A 20,692-nucleotide genomic window follows, 5' to 3' on the forward strand; every position below is an offset into this window, starting at 1 on the left:
CCTGTCTGACCTGAGGGTAAGGTGGTGCCAGAGTGCTACAAGTTCCAAACTGGAACTGGGAAGTGGGATATACTGTAGATAAATCCCCTTCAGAAAGAACCAGGGGCAACCAAACAACCCCCGGTTTATGACAAATTGGTGTGAGTGGTGGGGATGATAAAGGTATCCTCCAAGTGACACCCACCCACCCCGGTAATCTACATTTGGATTATAAAATATATCCCCATTTTCCTCGCAAATTTGGGGGTGAAAAAGTGCATCCTATAATCTGAAAAGTATGGTAATTTTTTTACGCCATTCGCTGTGTGGAAAAAGTGATAAGATAGCATTATTTTTTAGGTCCGCATGATTACGATACCACATTTCTGTTGGGTTTTCATACTTTTGTACAGTAAAACTTTTGCCATAAAGTATTTTTACATCATCATATTTTGAGAGCCGCAACTATCTTTTTGCAGGACGAGATTATATTTTCAGTGATCTCATTGTTCACTACATAAGACTTTTTGGTCACGTTTGACTTTTTTCTTTCTTCGGGTATGATGAAAAAACTGTATTTTTCTAGTCATTCCAGATATGGCAATACCAAATGTGTACTTTTTTTATTTTTTCAGAAGAAAATTGTCTTTAACCCCTTCCTGACATCTGATGTACTATCCCGTCGAGGTGGGGTGGGCCCGTATGACCACCGACGGGATAGTACGTCATACGCGATCGGCCGCGCTCACAGGGGGAGCGCGGCCGAGTGTCAGCTGCATATCGCAGCTGACATCCGGCACTATGTGCCAGGAGCGGTCACGGACCGCCCCCGGCACATTAACCCCCGGCACACCGCGATCAAACATGATCGCGGTGTACCGGCGGTATAGGGAAGCATCGCGCAGGGAGGGGGCTCCCTGCGGGCTTCCCTGAGACCCCCGGAGCAACGCGATGTGATCGCGTTGCTCCGAGGGTCTCCTACCTCCCTCCTCGCCGCAGGTCCCGGATCCAAGATGGCCGCGGCATCCGGGTCCTGCAGGGAGGGAGGTGGCTTACCAAGTGCCTGCTCAGAGCAGACACTTGGTAAGCCTGCAGCCCTGCACAGCAGATCTGGCAGAGTGCTGTGCACACTGCCAGATCAATGATCTGTGATGTCCCCCCCTGGGACAAAGTAAAAAAGTTAAAAAAAAATTCCCCACATGTGTAAAAAAATAAATAAAAAAAATATCCTAAATAAAGAAAAAAAAAAAAAATATTATTCCCATAAATACATTTCTTTTGCTAAATAAAATAAAAAAAAACAATAAAAGTACACATATTTAGTATCGCCGCGTCCGTAACGACCCAACCTATAAAACTGCCCCACTAGTTAACCCCTTCAGTAAACACCGTAAGGAAAAAAAAAAAAAAGGCAAAAAAAAAACCGCTTTATTATCATACCGCCGAACAAAAAGTGGAATAACACGCGATCAAAAAGACTGATATAAATAACCATGGTACCCCTGAAAACGTCATCTTGTCCCGCAAAAAATGAGCCGCCATACAGCATCATCAGCAAAAAAATAAAAAAGTTATAGTCCTGAGAATAAAGCGATACCAAAATAATTATTTTTTCTATAAAATAGTTTTTATCGTATAAAAGCGCCAAAACATAAAAAAAATGATATAAATGAGATATCGCTGTAATCGTACTGACCCGGCGAATAAAACTGCTTTATCAATTTTACCAAATGCGGAACGGTATAAACGCCTCCCCCAAAAGAAATTCATGAATAGCTGGTTTTTGATCACTCTGCCTCACAAAAATCGGAATAAAAAGCGATCAAAAAATGTCACGTGTCCGAAAATGTTACCAATAAAAACGTCAACTCGTCCCACAAAAAACAAGATCTCACATGACTCTGTGGACTCAAATATGGAAAAATTACAGCTCTCAAAATGTGGTAACGCAAAAAATATTTTTTGCAATGAAAAGCGTCTTTCAGTGTGTGACGGCTGCCAATCATAAAAATCCGCTAAAAAACCCGCTATAAAAGAAAATCAAACCCCCCTTCATCACCCCCTTAGTTAGGGAAAAATTAAAAAATGTATTTATTTCCATTTTCCCATTAGGGTTAGGGCTAGAGTTAGGGCTAGGGTTAGAGCTAGGGTTAGGGCTAGGGTTAGGGCAAGGGTTAGGGCTAGGGTTGGGGCTAGTGTTACGGCTAGTGTTAGGGCTAGGGTTATTGCTCGGGTTAGGGCTAGGGTTAGGGCTAGGGTTGGGGCTAGGGTTGGGGCTACAGTTAGGGTTGGGGCTAAAGATAGGGTTAGGGTTTGGATTACATTTACGGTTGGGAATAGGGTTGGGTGTGTCTGGGTTAGAGGAGTGGTTAGGGTTACTGTTGGGATTAGGGTAAGGGGTGTGTTCGGATTAGGGTTTCAGTTATAATTGGGGGGTTTCCACTGTTTAGGCACATCAGGGGCTCTCCAAACGGGACATGGCATCCGATCTGAATTCCAGCCAATTCTGCGTTGAAAAAGGAAAACAGTGCTCCTTCCCTTCAGAGCTCTCCCGTGTGCCCAAACAGGGGTTTACACCAACATATGGGGTATCAGCGTACTCAGGACAAATTGGACATCATCTTTTGGGGTCCAAGTTCTCCTGATACCCTTGCCAAAAAATAAGTTTTGTGGGAAAAAAAAGATTTTTTATTTTCACGGCTATGCGTTGTAAACTGTAGTGAAACACTTGGGGGTTCAAAGTTCTCACAACACATCTAGATAAGTTCCTTGGGGGGTCTAGTTTCCGATATGGGGTCACTTGTGGGGGGTTTGTACTGTTTGGGTACATCAGGGGCTCTGCAAATGCAACGTGACGCCTGCAGACCAATCCATTTAAGTCTGCATTCCAAATGGCGCTCCTTCCCTTCCGAGCTCTGTCATGCGCCCAAACAGTGGTTCCCCCCCACATATGGGGTATCAGCGTACTCAGGACAAATTGGACAACAACTTTTGGGGTCCAATTTATCCTGATACCCTTGTGAAAATACAAAACTGGGGGCTAAAAATCATTTTTGTGAAAAAAAAAAGAATTTTTATTTTCATGGCTCTGCGTTATAAACTGTAGTGAAACACTTGGGGGTTCAAAGCTCTCAAAACACATCTAGATAAGTTCCTTAGGGGGTCTACTTTCCAAAATGGTGTCACTTGTGGGGGTTTTAATGTTTAGGCACATCAGGGGCTCTCCAAACGCAACATGGCATCCCATCTTAATTCCAGTCAATTTTGCATTGAAAAGTAAAATAGCGCTCCTTCCCTTCCGAGCTCTGCTATGCGCCCAAACAGTGGTTTACCCCCACATATGGGGTATCGTTGTACTCAGGACAAATTGCACAACAACTTTTGTGGTCTAATTTCTTCTCTTACCCTTGGGGAAATAAAAAAATGGGGGCGAAAAGATCATTTTTGTGAAAAAATATGATTTTTTGTTTTTACGGCTCTGCATTATAAACTTCTGTGAAACACTTGTTGGGTCAAAGTGCTCACCACACATCTAGATAAGATCCTTAGGGGGTCTACTTTCCAAAATTGTGTCACTTGTGGGGGGTTTCAATGTTTAGGCACATCAGGGGCTCTCCAAATGCAACATGGCGTCCCATCTCAATTCCAGTCAATTTTGCATTGAAAAGTCAAATGGCGCTCCTTTCCTTCCGAGCTCTGCCATGCGCCCAAACAGTGGTTTACCCCCACATATGGGGTATCAGCGTACTCAGGACAAATTGTACAACAAATTTTGGGGTCTATTTTCTCCTGTTACCCTTGGTAAAATAAAACAAATTGGAGCTGAAATAAATTTTGTGTGAAAAAAAGTTAAATGTTTATTTTTATTTAAACATTCCAAAAATTCCTGTGAAACACCTGAAGGGTTAATAAACTTTTTGAAAGTGGTTTTGAGTACCTTGAGGGGTGCAGTTTTTAGAATGGTGTCACACTTGGGTATTTTCTATCATATAGACCCCTCAAAATTACTTCAAATGAGATGAGATTAAAAAAAAATGGTGTTGTAAGAATGAGAAATTGCTGGTCAACTTTTAACCCTTATAACTCCGTCACAAAAAAAAATTTTGGTTCCAAAATTGTGCTGATGTAAAGTAGACATGTGGGAAATGTTACTTATTAAGTATTTTGCGTGACATATGTCTGTGATTTAAGGGCATAAAAATTCAAAGTTGGAAAATTGCGAAATTTTCAAAATTTTCGCCAAATATTCGTTTTTTTCACAAATAAACGCAAGTTATATCGAAGAAATTTTACCACTATCATGAAGTACAATATGTCACGAGAAAACAATGTCTGAATCGCCAAGATCCGTTGAAGCGTTCCAGAGTGATAACCTCATAAAGGGACAGTGGTCAGAATTGTAAAAATTGGCCCGGTCATTAACGTGCAAACCACCCTTGGGGGTGAAGGGGTTAATAGAGGAAAAAAACAACACATTTTTACTTAGTTCCTCTTCAGACTTGAATACCAATAGTTTGATTATTGGTCTAATGCAATGCAATGAATTAGATGAGCTGTGGCGTCACGCACCTGCCGTGCTTTCCTGTTCCACCCATTTTGGTGGAGCTGGAAGAAAATGGCGTGAAACCGCCAGAAGAAACAGAACTTCTCCGGGTTCTGCAAAAATGTAGTGAGTTTTCGAAGTAATCTACTCCAGAATTCTGGATAAATTGTTGTGATGAATTGGGCAATAATGTTTGTACATTAGGAATAAAATCAGTATCTATTTTAATCATCTCAATACGGAAGAAGTGTTCTTTATATGAGAAGTGCTAGAAAATTGATGCCCAGAATCTTCAGTGATTAAAGAGGACCTGTCACCAGGTGAAAAGTAACCCATTTTTTGTTCTCATTTTATTCTGCCATATTCATCCAGAAATCTGGGCCTTTTCATTTACGGCTACTTTTTATGGTCTCCACAAGGGGTCAGTGCTCACAGGAGTCTCTGAGGACATGTCTACAGGCTGCTCTGTATTATTAGGCTATGTGCGCACGTTACGGATTTGCTTTTGGAAATTTCTGCATCTCTTGGTAGGAAACACAGTGGAAATTCCACGCGGATTTGATGTGGATTTTCATGCGGATTTGTAAGCTAAATAAAGATATATTACAAAAAAAATTTGATGTCATTTCTTTGTTCAACCTCTTCAGCCAGATACCCTCATTAATATTAAATAAAGACACACAATTAAATAAAGAGACACACATACCAGCCTATGTGGGAGCATTATCATATCTGCTGCCCTCCCTCTCTTCTCTGACCCTCTGCTGCCCTCCCTCTCTTCTCTGACCCTCTGCTGCCCTCCCTCTCTTCTCTGACCCTCTGCTGCCCTTCCTCTCCTTCTCTGACCCTCCGCTGCCCTCCCTCCCTCCGCTGCCCTCCCTCCCGGACCCTCCGCTGCCCTCCCTCCCTCCGCTGCCCTCCCTCCCGGACCCTCCGCTGCCCTCCCTCCCGGACCCTCCGCTGCCCTCCCTCCCGGACCCTCCGCTGCCCTCCCTCCCGGACCCTCCGCTGCCCACCGACCCTCCCTGTCCTTCTCGGATCCTCTGCCGTCCTCCCTCTCCTCTCCTCTTGGAACCTCTGCTCAGCTCGCTGCCCACTCTCTCCGTCCTCTCCTGTGACCTGTGACTGCCTTTTTTCATAAAGTTAGTTGAAGGCACCGGTCACATGTCCTGTCACGTGTCCTCTCCAGCCTTGTGCGGCGGCGGCGGTGGCGGAAGCAGGAAGCTGGCGGAGCCGGAGTGACGTCAGACCCGGACTCCGGAGCAATCAGCCGTGGCCCCATGGAGATATCGGCCCCGTTAGCTGGAAGGCGAGTGCAGGGCGGGATAGGAGCGGGAGGCAGGTAATGCGCCGCCCTGTGTCAGCACATGGAAGTGCAGCCCCAGTGCCCACACACAGAGCACCGTGTCCTGTCAGTGAGGTGACTGCCCGGCCGCAGCGTGTCATGGGAGAGCGTGCTGACAGCTGTATGTGGAGAATGCCTTCATTAGTGCTGGGACCCCCGAGTCTCCACTGCACAGTGACTGCATTGTAATCGTGGGGGCCCCCGAGCGCTCCTTTCTCCTATGGCTGGTGACAGATGTGCCCCTGTAAGAACTGACTGACCCTCCATGAAGAGAATAGGCAGACCACTCGCATCTGTCAGCGACGCTTCAGCGGGGTGTAGGACATTAGACCACCAGCACTTTCCATCAGAGGATGGCATCTATGGGGTGACCGCCTTCATCCTTACTGATTGCTCAGGAGGGACCATGGGCAGGGCTATACGCGCCTCCTGGCCGGGCACATGAGTTCTCATTCTTTTGGTCCTTTCCATACAGTGCAGTCTCCTAGGATTTGGGGGCTTCTCGGTAGGTACAGCTGCACTCCTTGTTTATTAGATCGGGATCGGTGTGATGGCCGAGGCCCTTTAAATCATGGGTGTCCTCGTAGCATTGGGTTTCCAGTGATGAAGATTCCTGCCTTCAGAGCGCCCACCAATGTGATGAACGGAAGGAGGATCGCCCTGTATCCAGACCAAGTGTAGTGATCCGACAAATGCTATCGTTGCTATTGGCAATCCCCGCCGTGGTGCACGTACAAGTCCAGATAATTCCCCAGCCTGAGGCCGGTGTACTTACTGTGAAAATCCACGTCAGAACGACTAAAACCTTTTCTCGTTATTAAAATGATATTAAGAGTCTAACTATTGCTCAACATCATGCATATGCATTATACCGCTATTTTATCATGGATTTTGAAAGTTAGTACACCAGCCTCATCAAGTCTTAAGCTATTTATGTTATAATGTATGCATTTTTTGCTTTTAGAGGATCTGTCACCTCTCCTGACAGTTCTGTGTCTCACCTTCCCTTAGAACTCTGTCCTTTGTTGTCCCTCCTGGTAATGTGTCAGTCAGTTACCATTTGTGGTGTGTCCTCTCTAATCTTGGCTGATGGTGCAGGGACCCACCCTGTATAGGAGAGGTGTGGCGCAGGGACCCACCCTGTATAGGAGAGGTGTGGCGCAGGGACCCACCCTGTATAGGAGAGGTGTGGCGCAGGGACCCACCCTGTATAGGAGAGGTGTGGCGCAGGGACCCACCCTGTATAGGAGAGGTGTGGCGCAGGGACCCACCCTGTATAGGAGAGGTGTGGCGCAGGGACCCGCCCTGTATAGGAGAGGTATGGCGCAGGGACCCGCCCTGTATAGGAGAGGTATGGCGCAGGGACCCACCCTGTATAGGAGAGGTGTGGCGCAGGGACCCACCCTGTATAGGAGAGGTGTGGCGCAGGGACCCACCCTGTATAGGAGAGGTATGGCGCAGGGACCCACCCTGTATAGGAGAGGTGTGGCGCAGGGACCCACCCTGTATAGGAGAGGTATGGCGCAGGGACCCACCCTGTATAGGAGAGGTGTGGTGCAGGGACCCACCCTGTATAGGAGAGGTGTGGCGCAGGGACCCACCCTGTATAGGAGAGGTGTGGCGCAGGGACCCACCCTGTATAGGAGAGGTGTGGCGCAGGGACCCACCCTGTATAGGAGAGGTGTGGCGCAGGGACCCGCCTTGTATAGGAGAGGTGTGGCGCAGGGACCCACCCTGTATAGGAGAGGTGTGGCGCAGGGACCCGCCCTGTATAGGAGAGGTGTGGTAACACCGAGCTGTCAGTGCCTCCCTGAAATGTTCAGCAGGAATAAGGAAGGAAGAGAATTCTCTATCTGCCATAGTCTTTCCTGCTTCTCACACTTGGAAGGATGCTACAAAGTGTCTTTCTGGCCTTCCACAAATGAATGCTTTCTATGGATTTAATTACTGACCTATAAATGACTGGAAAACAATTTCTGGGCTTCTAAGCTAATTGTTATTCCGCCAGCGTGTGATAAAGCTGCACTGCCAGCGGAGTGCTGTGTTAATTAGTCAGCCGCCTCATTGTGCTCTCCCTGGTGGTGACGCTGCTCCTCCAGGATCTCGTAACTCATAATTAGCTGGAGTCACAGGAGACATCCAGGCATTGTTTAGCCTCGTAGCACCGAGAAAACATGTGTGATGAGTGCGGTGTGCTGCTTTACTGGCTTTTTGTGGACAGAGTGTAGGTGTGTTTATCCTATTATGTGTTCAGGTGACTGCTTCTTCTTATGTCTCTAGTATCAGGACGGAAAGGCTTATTTCTCCGATTACTTACTAATTCTCTGTTCCTTACTTATCAGGCCTATAACAACCTCCAGCGAGTTTATCATGTCACTGACTAAGCATATTAACAACACGCACTTGTCGTATCTGCTGTGAAGTCAGTGATCACGTCTTTCCTCTTCTGCATGGTTAAAGGGATGATCCCGGACTTTAGATATTGATGACCTACATCCTTAGGATAGGTAATTCCCATCAGATTAATGGGAAACCAACACTCCTACAGATCAGCCATTACCTGTTTCCTCAGTGGCCTGGCGTAAATAGTATACAGATGTGGAATACCCCTGGTCCACACGCCATTTAGTGATGCTGCTGTTCAGCTTCCATTGCAGTGAACATGTTATCAGGATGTTCTGAATTATGTCTTCCTTGGTTTGTACGTCTCTTGTGAAATGTTAAGAATGAGCTCTGTCTTTCCCATGGCCTGCCCAATTGGCTGGTGTCAGAAGCCTGGCTGGGTTTGATCTTCCTGATCTTCATATATTGCTATGACCACGTAAAGATCTCCTCCACAAATGGAACATGTTTTCTCTTTAACGTCATCCGGTCTTACATTGTATAGATTACTTATCTATTGATCTTAAGCTACATTGACGCATCCGTGTGAAATGTACCTTTTTTTTTACACGTACTTATAGAATTGAGGGAATCTATTCACACAGCCATTAAAATCACAGATCCATCAGACTCCTATTCTGGTCCATGCTTGTAGGTATGACTCTACCATCTAAGTCAATGAGCATTTCACAAATCTATTGCTCAGTGATCAATTTGAACAAAGACGTAACTTCCAAGGGACCTTTCATTGCCATAGAAGCAAGCACACCTCCTTTTTGGAAAAAAGTATAAAAAAAAACAAAAAGCGAAAGCAGCTATGATGGCACTTAAGAATAAAAGTCAGACTGTTTGTCTACTATTGGTAGAGTCTCTTCCTTAATGCTGATCTATAAGGGTATGTTTCCACGGTCAGTAAACCAACCCGCAGCGTCCAGATGTTACAGCATAGTGGATGGGATTTTGTGAAATCCCATCTCCACTATGCGTGCACCGACACCCGCGGCTTCCCTGCGTATACGCACATGCGGCGCATCTTTCTAGACTGCAGCATGTCAATTTATCTTGCGGAGACGCTCAGTCTCGGCAAGATAAATGTATAGGATGTGGTGATTCCGCATGGTTCAATAATAATAATGATCAAATGCGGAACCACCGTGGGTACAAAAGTCGATGCTGCATCCAAAGCGCTGCTAATACTGACCATGGAAACATGCCCTAATTCCTTGTTGGATACTTGCAGTCCCAGTGAGTACACATGAGTGGTTTCTGCCAAGTACAGGATGGAAGTCATTGATTTACCCCACCTATTTATTTCTTATCTAGTGATCGATGTCTGTAAATACTGCAGGACATGTGTGGGAACAGATGTCTCGGTTGCTGAAATACAATATGCCCCATACAGTGGGGCAAAAAAGTATTTAGTCAGTCAGCAATAGTGCAAGTTCCACCACTTAAAAAGATGAGAGGCGTCTGTAATTTACATCATAGGTAGACCTCAACTATGGGAGACAAACTGAGAAAAAAAAAATCCAGAAAATCACATTGTCTGTTTTTTTATCATTTCATTTGCATATTATGGTGGAAAATAAGTATTTGGTCAGAAACAAACAATCAAGATTTCTGGCTCTCACAGACCTGTAACTTCTTCTTTAAGAGTCTCCTCTTTCCTCCACTCATTACCTGTAGTAATGGCACCTGTTTAAACTTGTTATCAGTATAAAAAGACACCTGTGCACACCCTCAAACAGTCTGACTCCAAACTCCACTATGGTGAAGACCAAAGAGCTGTCAAAGGACACCAGAAACAAAATTGTAGCCCTGCACCAGGCTGGGAAGACTGAATCTGCAATAGCCAACCAGCTTGGAGTGAAGAAATCAACAGTGGGAGCAATAATTAGAAAATGGAAGACATTCAAGACCACTGATAATCTCCCTCGATCTGGGGCTCCACGCAAAATCCCACCCCGTGGGGTCAGAATGATCACAAGAACGGTGAGCAAAAATCCCAGAACCACGTGGGGGGACCTAGTGAATGAACTGCAGAGAGCTGGGACCAATGTAACAAGGCCTACCATAAGTAACACACTACGCCACCATGGACTCAGATCCTGCAGTGCCAGACGTGTCCCACTGCTTAAGCCAGTACATGTCCGGGCCCGTCTGAAGTTTGCTAGAGAGCATTTGGATGATCCAGAGGAGTTTTGGGAGAATGTCCTATGGTCTGATGAAACCAAACTGGAACTGTTTGGTAGAAACACAACTTGTCGTGTTTGGAGGAAAAAGAATACTGAGTTGCATCCATCCAACACCATACCTACTGGAAAGCATGGTGGTGGAAACATCATGCTTTGGGGCTGTTTCTCTGCAAAGGGGCCAGGACGACTGATCCGGGTACATGAAAGAATGAATGGGGCCATGTATCGTGAGATTTTGAGTGCACACCTCCTTCCATCAGCAAGGGCATTGAAGATGAAACGTGGCTGGGTCTTTCAACATGACAATGATCCAAAGCACACCGCCAGGGCAACGAAGGAGTGGCTTTGTAAGAAGCATTTCAAGGTCCTGGAGTGGCCTAGCCAGTCTCCAGATCTCAACCCTATAGAAAACCTTTGGAGGGAGTTGAAAGTCCGTGTTGCCAAGCGAAAAGCCAAAAACATCACTGCTCTAGAGGAGATCTGCATGGAGGAATGGGCCAACATACCAACAACAGTGTGTGGCAACCTTGTGAAGACTTACAGAAAACGTTTGACCTCTGTCATTGCCAACAAAGGATATATTACAAAGTATTGAGATGAAATTTTGTTTCTGACCAAATACTTATTTTCCACCATAAAATGCAAATAAAATGATAAAAAAAACAGACAATGTGATTTTCTGGATTTTTTTTTCTCAGTTTGTCTCCCATAGTTGAGGTCTACCTATGATGTAAATTACAGACGCCTCTCATCTTTTTAAGTGGTGGAACTTGCACTATCGCTGACTGACTAAATACTTTTTTGCCCCACTGTATATTAATATGTCTATATAGGCTCTATCATTGTCTTGTTCCTCTGAAATATATGGATATGAGTTACTATCGCTTTTATCAATATATCTTGTATTGGCTAAAACAAAAAAGTCAGGAGAGCTGACTGGCTCTCTGTATGTGAAAATCTATTGTATGATTCTGCCAGAAGTGTAAAAAAACTCCTGGATTTTGTGTTTAAATTGAGGTTTTAAAACCTAATAGATTAGCCATAAACTTCAGACTACCCCCTATGAAAGCAGAATTAAAGAGCGTCTAGAGATCCAACTTTGTGGGAATAGTTTTGGGGGGGACGTTTCTGTTTCAAATGACAGTATCCAAATGCACAAAGTAAAGTCCATGAAGGCAAGGTTGGGTGAGTTTGGTGTAGAAGAACATGACTACCTCATCAAACACCTTTGGGATGAATCAGAGAGAACATTGCGAGGCACAACATCTCTTTCAACATCAGTGTCTGCACTCAGAATTGTTCTTCTGAACAAATGGCTATATATTCCTACGGACACACTGCAATATCTTCCAGAAAGCCTTCCCAGAAGAATGGAAGTTGTTTTGGGTGCAAAGAGAAGACCAATTCCATACTGCTACCTGTGCATTTACATTGGGATGCCGGTGTTATGAGAAGATTTTCCAAGTCTTTTGTCCATCTAGTGTATATCCAGGCAGCAGGACTTTAATAATTGTGTGTCCACTCGCAGCCCATATTGTCAGGAGCACATTGTCCGAGCTCCCAAGGTCAAGGTGATGGATTATAGTCCCATTGACTACTGTACGCTTTGCATGATAGGATCTGGTCATGCCCGATGTTTCCTGCAGCTTTGTAACCTGTCTTCTTGCCATGTGCTGTTCACAGTTATCACTTTGTCCTGGAAATCAGCGTTCACATTTCTTTCTGCTCTCCTACAGATATACCGGCAGGCTCCAGAGAAGAAGTTAATGTGTGCGGACACCCATGAATCTCGGCTTGTAGAATAACAGCATTTCAAGATGAGTCAAGACAAAGGAAAATATGACTTTTACATTGGGCTCATCCTGGCGATTAGCTCAAGCATTTTTATCGGAGGCAGCTTTATACTGAAGAAGAAGGGGCTGCTACGGCTGGCAAGAAAGGGCTCCATGAGAGCAGGTATATAATGGGTACTAAGCACTGCTGTCTCCACAGATGTCTGACCGGTGACACCGAACTGGATGACGTTGGTCTGACTTTGCCATTATAGACAGACATATTGTTAGGTTACAGCCAATTCTTCTCTTCTTTATCTGTTATGGTCATCCTGAAAAAACCCTTCCTTGTATGTGACTTTTTTTCTGATGTTATTCAGGAGCCGTTTACACATTACATTCCTGGTCATTTCCAGACTGATTTTTACTGGTCATATCGGTTTTCAGTCAGATGAGGCAGATTTCCATCAGTTAGCCGTTTGCTGACAATAATTTAGGTGTAGATTCGGAATCTGCGGCTGGGTGAGGGCTTAGGTGCAAAAAAAATATCTGGCATTTTTAATGATACTATTTGGGGTAGATATGATCTTTTGGTCATTTTTTACTGCACTCTTGCAGCAGCTCCAAAATTGTAATTCTGGTATTTTGATTCTTTTTTTTTTTTTTGCTTGTTATGCTGTTTACTAGTGATGAGTGAATATATTCGTTACTCGAGATTTCCCGAGCACGCTCGGGTGACCAAGCATTTTTTAGTGCTCGGGAGATTTAGTTTTTATTGCCGCAGCTGAATGATTTACATCTGTTAGCCATCTTGATTACATGTGGGGATTCCCTAGCAACCAGGCAACCTCCACATGTACTTATGCTGGCTAACAGATGTAAATCATTCAGCTGCGGCAATAAAAACGAAATCTCCGAGCACTAAAAAATACTCGGAGGACACCCGAGCGTGATCGAGAAATCTCCAGTAACGAGTATATTCGCTCATCACTACTAAACACCAATTCTAAACTTGTTTAAAAAAAAAAAAAAAAAAAAAATAGGGTAAAACGGTGTGCTTTGAACTTTTGTGGGGTTTTTTTTTTTTTTTTTAATTACAGATTTTTTTTTGTTTTGTTTTTACTTCATACTGAATTTTTCATACAAGTGCATCAAAGGTAGTAAAGGGGTTAAAAGGGATTGACCCATCTGTCCGATATTTTCAGAGCTCCCTTAGCTGAATGAAGTAAGCTGTATTTGCACAACAACTTCCCTATCCCTCATAGCGTGCAACGGTGGCCCTGTTCATTGCAATCCACATTATGCATACAGTGGATGCGGAAAGTATTCAGACCCCTTTAAATTTTTACTCTTTGTTTCATTGCAGCTATTTGGGAAATTTAAAAAAATCATTTTTTTTCTCATTAATGTACACTCTGCACCCCATCTTGTCTGATTAAAAAAACAGAAATGTAGAAATTTTTGTAAATTTATTAAATAAGAAAAACTGAAATCTCACATGGTCATAAGTCTTCAGACCCTTTCCTCAGTATTGAGTAGAAGCCCCTTTTGAGCTAGTACAGCCATGAGTCTTCTTGGGAATAATGCAACAAGTTTTTCACACCTGGATTTGGAGATCCTCTGACATTCTTCCTTGCAGATCCTCTCCAGTTCCGTCAGGTTGGATGGTGAACGATGGTGGACAGCCATTTTCGGGTCTCTCCAGAGATGCTCAATTGGGTTTAGGTGAGGGCGCTGGCTGGGCCAGTCAAGAATGGTCACATAGTTGTTCTGAAGCCACTCCTTTGTTATTTTAGCTGTGTGCTTAGGGTTATTGTCTTGTTGGAAGGTGAGCCTTCGGCCAAGTCTGAGGTCCAGAGCACTCTGGAAGAGGTTTTCATCCAGGATATCTCTGTACTTGGCAGCATTCATGTTTCCTTCAATCGCAAGCAGTCATCCTGTCCCTGCAGCTGAAAAACACCCCCATAGCATGATGCTTCCACCACCACGTTTCACTGTTGTTATTGTATTGGGCAGGTGATGAGGAGTGCCTGATTTTCTCCAAACATACTGCTTAGAATTATCACCAAAAAGTTCTATCTTCATCTCATCAGACCAGTGAATCTTATTTCTCATAGTCTGGGAGTCCTTCATGTGTTTTTTAGCACACTCTATGCGGGCTTTCATATGTCTTGCACTGAAGAGAGGCTTCCGTCAGACCACTCTGCCATAATTCCCGACTGGTGGAGGGCTGCAGTGATAGTTGACTTTGTGGAACTTTCTCCCATCTCCCTCCTGCATCTCTGGAGCTTAGCCACAGTGATCTTGGGGTTCTTCTTTACCTCTCTCACCAAGGCTTTTCTCCTACGATTGCTCAGTTTGGCTGGATGGCCAGGTCTAGGAAGACTTCTAGTGGTCCCAAACTTCTTCCATTTAAGGATTATGGAGGCCACTGTGCTCTTAAGAACCTTGAGTACTGCAGAAATTCTTTTGTAACCTTGGCCAGATCTGTGCCTTGCCACAATTCTGTCTCTGAGCTCCTTGGCCAGTTCCTTTGACCTCATGATTCTCATTTGGTCTGACATGCACTGTGAGCTGTCAGATCTTATATAGACAGGTACTTGCCTTTCCAAATCAAGTCCTTTCAGTTTAATTTAACACAGCTGTACTCCAATAAAGGAGTAGAACCATCTCAAGGAGGAAATGGGCAGCATGTGACTTAAATATGAGTGTCTGAGCAAAGTGTCTGAATACTTATGACCATGTGATATTTCAGTTGTTCTTTTTTATTAAATTTGCAAACATTTCTACATTTGATTTTTTTTTTCAGTCAAGATGGGGTGCAGAGTGTGCATTAATGTGAAAAAATGAACGTTTTTGAATTTGCCAAATGGCTGTAGTGAAATAAAGAGTGAAAAATTTAAAGGGGTCTGAATACTTTCCGTACCCACATTATGCATAAACTAGCAATATGCCCGATGGGGCAACATCATTAAAAGGAAACTGCCGACAGGTTTTTAGACATTTAACCAACCTATGTAAAGCATCTGAAATATTTATACTTTTGTATTGTAAGTTTGTTTCTTGGCACTGCAGCTCTCCATCCTCCCTCCTTCTTCCTCCTCCTGTCAGTGATTGACAGGTCACTCTTTGTGACCTGCTCCACAGCCTGAGATCTTGCCAAGCGCCGTCATTCCTGGGGGTAGTGGATGCGTAACAGGGTCCTGATGACATTGCAAGAGTTATTGATATGAGCATGTACAGCCCCTAGGAATGACGGCGCCGGCATGTAAGCTCAGTCGAGGGAGCACGTTACATAGTGACCTGTCTTTCACTTACTAGGGTCTTGGACCGGGTGGGAGAAGGAGGGAGACTGCTTCTTTATAAGCCACATTTGCACAAGTAGGTTTCTGCCCATTACTAACACCAGGCGACACTATAATAAGTGATTTGGGCTTTTTTACATGAGTCGAAGCAAACTGTACAGGTATGAATGATACGTTAATTACAATTGTTTGGCATATTATCGGCAGCACATTCACTGTTTCCGTGAGGCGGTGTACTACTAACGATCATAAAAGATGCCCAGGAACCAGATTTTGCTTATTTTTTAGTTGATCTCTGCCATGGTTGATTGGCCAGTGATTAGGAACTGTTCAAACAATTATCGGCCCACATAAAAGGGCCTAAAGCTGCATTGTCACCATGTAGTTGAATCCCCACTGTGCTTGTTAACAAAGCAGTAACTCTAGGCAGTAACCATAGAGTATACTGATGGTAGATTTCCTATTTGCTGATGAAATGGATGCTTCACTTTCGTACTAATATTATGTTGTTTGGTTCTCTGTAGGTCAAGGTGGCCATGCGTATCTGAAAGAATGGCTGTGGTGGGCCGGGCTTTTATCAAGTAGGTATCTAAAGAAAGCAATGCATTACTGCAGCCTCTTTGTTTCCTAGCATTCGCCATTCTGCATATTTCATAATTATTGTGCCGCTTACACTTGGATCTTTCCTTTTTTTCTTCCAGTGGGAGCAGGAGAAGTTGCGAATTTTGCTGCATATGCTTTTGCACCGGCAACACTTGTAACTCCTTTAGGAGCCTTAAGTGTTTTAGTCAGGTAACCTGCCCATAAAGCAATATTCTTACGTTATTGGCTTGTGATTGTTGTTGTCATAGTGCTTTTCTTTATGCTTTTGTAAAAAAAAAAAAGAGAAAATCTTATCTGTTTGTTTTTGTCTTTCTTTTGGCCCATATAAACATCCAGGCAGGTAAAGTTGCTATGTTGTTCCGTTTAAAATGTAAAACATCTTACTTTATGATAAACGTAAAAGCTCTGTGTCTTCCTGACCGGTTGCCCCTCCATGACCCCCCATACACCCCGACATTCTTGTCTTCAGATAACTGCTTGCCTTCAGGGTCCCTGGAGGAAACAGTGATGGAAATTCATAGGATGCACAAAATGACATTAATGACTATTACCTGCTCGCACATCTTCTATTATCACACGTGACCGTCCTGCCAAAAGATTATAATGTTATTATTAGACCGAATGTTATTTTCATTGATTCCACCTCACATCAGTCTTTCATCATTGTCATGTGTCTTTATTATACATCCTAAAATCCTTCATCCCTAGCAATTGTCAGTATGAGAGCCTCACTTGCTTGCATGTACTTGGTGCAGGTTTTAATTAAAAAGGAGCTGATCTGCAGTACCGTCAGTGGCCACTAGAAAGTGTATAGAGTTGTGATGTTCTGCTGTGTATACACTTATTACATTCCACCACCCCTGATAACTACTGCTGTTGGGGGTGTCAGGTGTAGCACTTCCACCGATACCGATGACCTTGGGTATACAGGGATCATCAATATACTGTGCTGGAAAACCCCTTGTCTCCTGAGTAAGAAAATCTATGTAATGTACTCTTGCCAGTGTGTATCCTTCTAATGGGTTGTTGATCTCTCATCTTTCATATTTCAGTGCCATCTTGTCCTCATATTTCCTAAGTGAGAAACTAAACCTTCATGGAAAAATTGGATGTTTGCTGAGTATATTGGGATCAACAGTAATGGTCATCCATGCCCCTCAAGAAGAGGAGATTGAAAACTTAAATGAAATGTCCATCAAGTTAGCTGATCCAGGTACAGTAATTGCTATATAATCTAGGGGTCTTTATAGCCTTACATATATATACGTGGAAGACAGAAACCTGCTCCTCTCATTATAATAGAAGCTGCACACTGGGCCTCAGTATGGGAACCCACGAGAAAACTCTTTTCTCCATTGTATCACTTTCTGTAAAGCATGTAATGGCTGGGTAATATGGGAAAAAAATTCAATCTTGATCCCAAGTGCTAAACTTAGAATCACTTAAGAACCATCATTCCACTCTCTGGTCCTATATTTTGGCTATTTTCCTGGCTGCATAATAACATTGCCAAAGCGCATGATCTATTATTTAACTCCTGCATTATTTGTATACTCCTGACTTGTAGAGAGAGGTGAAAGACCAGGATTTAGCAATCCTCTATATTGCAGTTAATGGAGGAAGAAAGTCACGGAGGCTGTGGCACAGAGGGGAGCACATACGAGGGGATTAACCATTATGTCCCCTTATGCTCAGCGGCAACAAAAAACGTAGAAATAGTTGTGATTATATTGGCTCCGACCCTGGCGGCCTCTCCACAGAGCGATGTAGTTGATTAACAGGTTTCTACCAGTCACCTAGAGAAGTGCAGGGAGAAGGGGGACAGTGTTGGACTAGTCTCGTCTCTCCCTATAGTCCCCGGCAGGCCTTTTAAACTATACTCTGACATTTCCAAGTAAAACTTACCTTGCAGCATCTGCGCAGCCAGGATGATTAATGTGGTTTGAAGAGCATGAAGCAACTGACAGGTTCCTTTTAATCTCGTTCATCAAGTATATGCGCTACCTTGACTTGTTAAGGAGCGGTTGCCTAACTTCCCTTCATTTGTTTTGTAGGTTTCTTACTTTTTGCTACAGGCGTGGTGATTGTGTCACTTATCCTAATCTTTGTGGTTGCACCAACTCACGGCCAGTCCAATATACTAGTCTATATCTCCATCTGCTCTGTGATTGGAGCACTGTCTGTCTCATGCGTGAAAGGATTGGGAATAGCTATTAAGGGCCTGTTTGCTGGGGAACCCATTCTGAAGAATCCCTTGTCCTGGATCCTATTGATAAGCCTTATTGTGTGTGTAAGCACTCAGATTAACTACCTAAACCGAGCTCTGGACATATTTAACACCTCATTAGTGACGCCCATTTACTATGTATTCTTCACCACCTCAGTGCTTACTTGTTCTGCAATTCTATTCAAGGAGTGGCAGCATATGTCTGCCAATGACATGATTGGCACCTTCAGTGGTTTTATGACCATTATCATTGGAATATTTTTACTGCATGCCTTCAAAGATGTGTCTCTTACCCTATCGAACCTGCCAGTCTCTCTACGAAAAGAGGAGCGGCTCCTGAACGGAAGCCTGTCGAACAGCACCTATGAGCATTTGAACGGTGACGAGGAGAGCCACCTCTGTGACACGGACATGCAGATGAATGAGAGCACTGCTTCTCGGCGTAACGGAAGTCTAACAACGTTTTAAAGTGCAAAAATACATTCTTCACTGCCAGCGAAACCGCCTCACGATCGGATGCTGTCCCGATGAATATTTTAATTGCCTTTGCCATTTTGCTCAATGACTTTGAATAAAAGTTTGCCTTCCGGGTGGCTGTGGGCACCATTCTGCTGCTCCTCCTGTTCTGAACGAATAGGATAGCGGGCAACATGTCTACAAAACCAGTGTAAAGGAAATATTCTGTAAAATTGCTAAACCAAAATGTTTTCCCATTCTGATGCTATGCCACTAAAAGTATTTCAGTGGGTTTTTCACTAGTTCTGTGGTCGAGTTGAACACTGGCTCTTCATTTGCAGTTTCTGATTCGGCTTTATTATCCCTAACCCAAGTGGGGCCAGAGTGGTATAGGATTTACCCCCTGGAGATCCATTCCACTTCATCAATGTCATTAATGGGATATTTCCTAGTAAAGCAAAAATAATGGGTCGATGATGGAATAAAATAGCTTTTTTTTGTGTGTGTGCAGTAGACATTAGCACCCTGGATGAGTCTAGCACTTGTGGAGCAGCATGCTGTGACTTGTTAGCCTCCTCTCCAGGACGACCCTGTAGTATACATGATGGAGGCATGTGGAAATCTGCTTTAAGATGAACTATCAGTGATTAAGGCCGAATTGCACTGCTCCTATTCCTCCTTTTGATTTCACCACTGAGAACCTGGATGAATCAGTATTTGACTGATGGCCTATGACCTAGAGATGACACTTACGAGGCCATACCAGCTCTTTCTCAAAGTGCAGTAATCTATTGCTCTTTCGGAGCAAGCCTGCGGAAGCCGCAATTCTGGCTCCAGCTGAAGTTTTAAAATTGTTAAATCCCAGTCGTTTCACCCACCAAATTGCAATCAGCCATAGCTTTGCTGGTGGAACAGCTGTTTTCTACCAAAATGATGCACCCACTAACAGGGCCATGTAGCAGCTAAAGGTTTTAAATGGACTGTATTTTTATTTTACCATGTCTGTAGCACCCTCTCTGCACTTACCCTTCATTCTTATATCTAAATGCCGAACTATTTTCACTTGAATGTTTTTGCGGACCCCGGCAAGTTTGCATATCATTAGCAGAATGTTAGTTTTCTTTTTATTATACCCACCACTGTGTAGACAATCATGTTTAACTTTATTTTGGGGACCAATTAACATGTAGATTTATGTTGCCTTATACCTTCATTTCCATTTGTTTCCATTCTGCGCATGAAAAACTGTACAGAACTTTTAAGTTTTGCTCTAAAATATGTTGCACTGAAATTTTAATTGTATATAAATGTATGGGTAAATTTTGGCTCTGGATGCAAAATGCTGTAGATTTTCGTCCTCTATATGTTAGATTTGCTGCAGTTGTACAAAAGGGGAGCGGGTAAATACTATTAAATTGTAAAACATAACTTATTTTGAAATAAAATCTTTCAGAATCAACTAGAGCTGAAGTATTTTTTCAGTAAAGTTATTCTTGTATTTGACAACGGCTAGCATGTATCGGCCATAATAACCACATTACTGATCGTGGCATGTCTAGGTGTACAACACAGACTGAAGGGGCATTTACACTGCATGATAATCGTGAACGAGTGTTGCTAGAAACCATCATTTCACTGTTACCTTGCTGTGTACACAGACTGCCGACCAGCTTACCAGTGAGCAAAACACTTATCAGGCGAAATGATTTCTTGTGAAGTACAACAGATGAATCCAAACAACCCTGAGGATAGGGAAAAAAAGGGAACAATGCCGCGCACGATCTAAGTGCAGTAGAAACTAGGTGTAAATTGCACTCTTATATAATTGCACTCATCTAGTTAAAGGCGAAAATGAATCATTGAAAGGCGATCTGACAGGAATCCA

At 43.6% G+C, this 20,692-nt stretch overlaps 1 protein-coding gene across 3 annotated transcripts; it reads left to right on the forward strand.

Annotated features, from left to right (window-relative positions):
• The first annotated feature begins 5,688 nt into the window (after window positions 1-5,688).
• NIPA2 (NIPA magnesium transporter 2) lies at window positions 5,689-20,269 on the forward strand. 3 transcript variants are annotated; one of them, XM_077296927.1, is made up of 6 exons: window positions 5,689-5,831; window positions 12,181-12,400; window positions 16,046-16,102; window positions 16,223-16,313; window positions 17,177-17,337; window positions 18,179-20,269. In XM_077296927.1, the coding sequence occupies exons 2-6, from the start codon at window positions 12,262-12,264 to the stop codon at window positions 18,817-18,819; spliced, it is 1,089 nt and encodes a 362-aa protein (XP_077153042.1). In that variant the 5' UTR covers window positions 5,689-5,831; window positions 12,181-12,261; the 3' UTR covers window positions 18,820-20,269. The 3 variants fall into 3 exon arrangements, with proteins under 3 accessions (XP_077153042.1, XP_077153043.1, XP_077153044.1); XM_077296928.1 differs by having other exon boundaries at window positions 5,725-5,864; XM_077296929.1 differs by having other exon boundaries at window positions 5,754-5,860.
• Window positions 20,270-20,692: the final 423 nt, after the last annotated feature.

The sequence above is a fragment of the Ranitomeya variabilis genome, chromosome 3, assembly GCF_051348905.1.
Source record: "Ranitomeya variabilis isolate aRanVar5 chromosome 3, aRanVar5.hap1, whole genome shotgun sequence".
NCBI lineage: Eukaryota > Metazoa > Chordata > Amphibia > Anura > Dendrobatidae > Ranitomeya > Ranitomeya variabilis.

Coding starts and splice junctions, on each gene's coding strand:
- NIPA2 (XM_077296927.1), top strand. CDS start 12,262: ATGAGTCAAGACAAAGGAAAATATGACTTTTACATTGGGCTCATCCTG. Junction 16,103..16,222: donor GTGGGCCGGGCTTTTATCAA/GTAGGTATCTAA, acceptor TTTTTCTTCCAG/TGGGAGCAGGAGAAGTTGCG. Junction 16,314..17,176: donor GCCTTAAGTGTTTTAGTCAG/GTAACCTGCCCA, acceptor TTCATATTTCAG/TGCCATCTTGTCCTCATATT.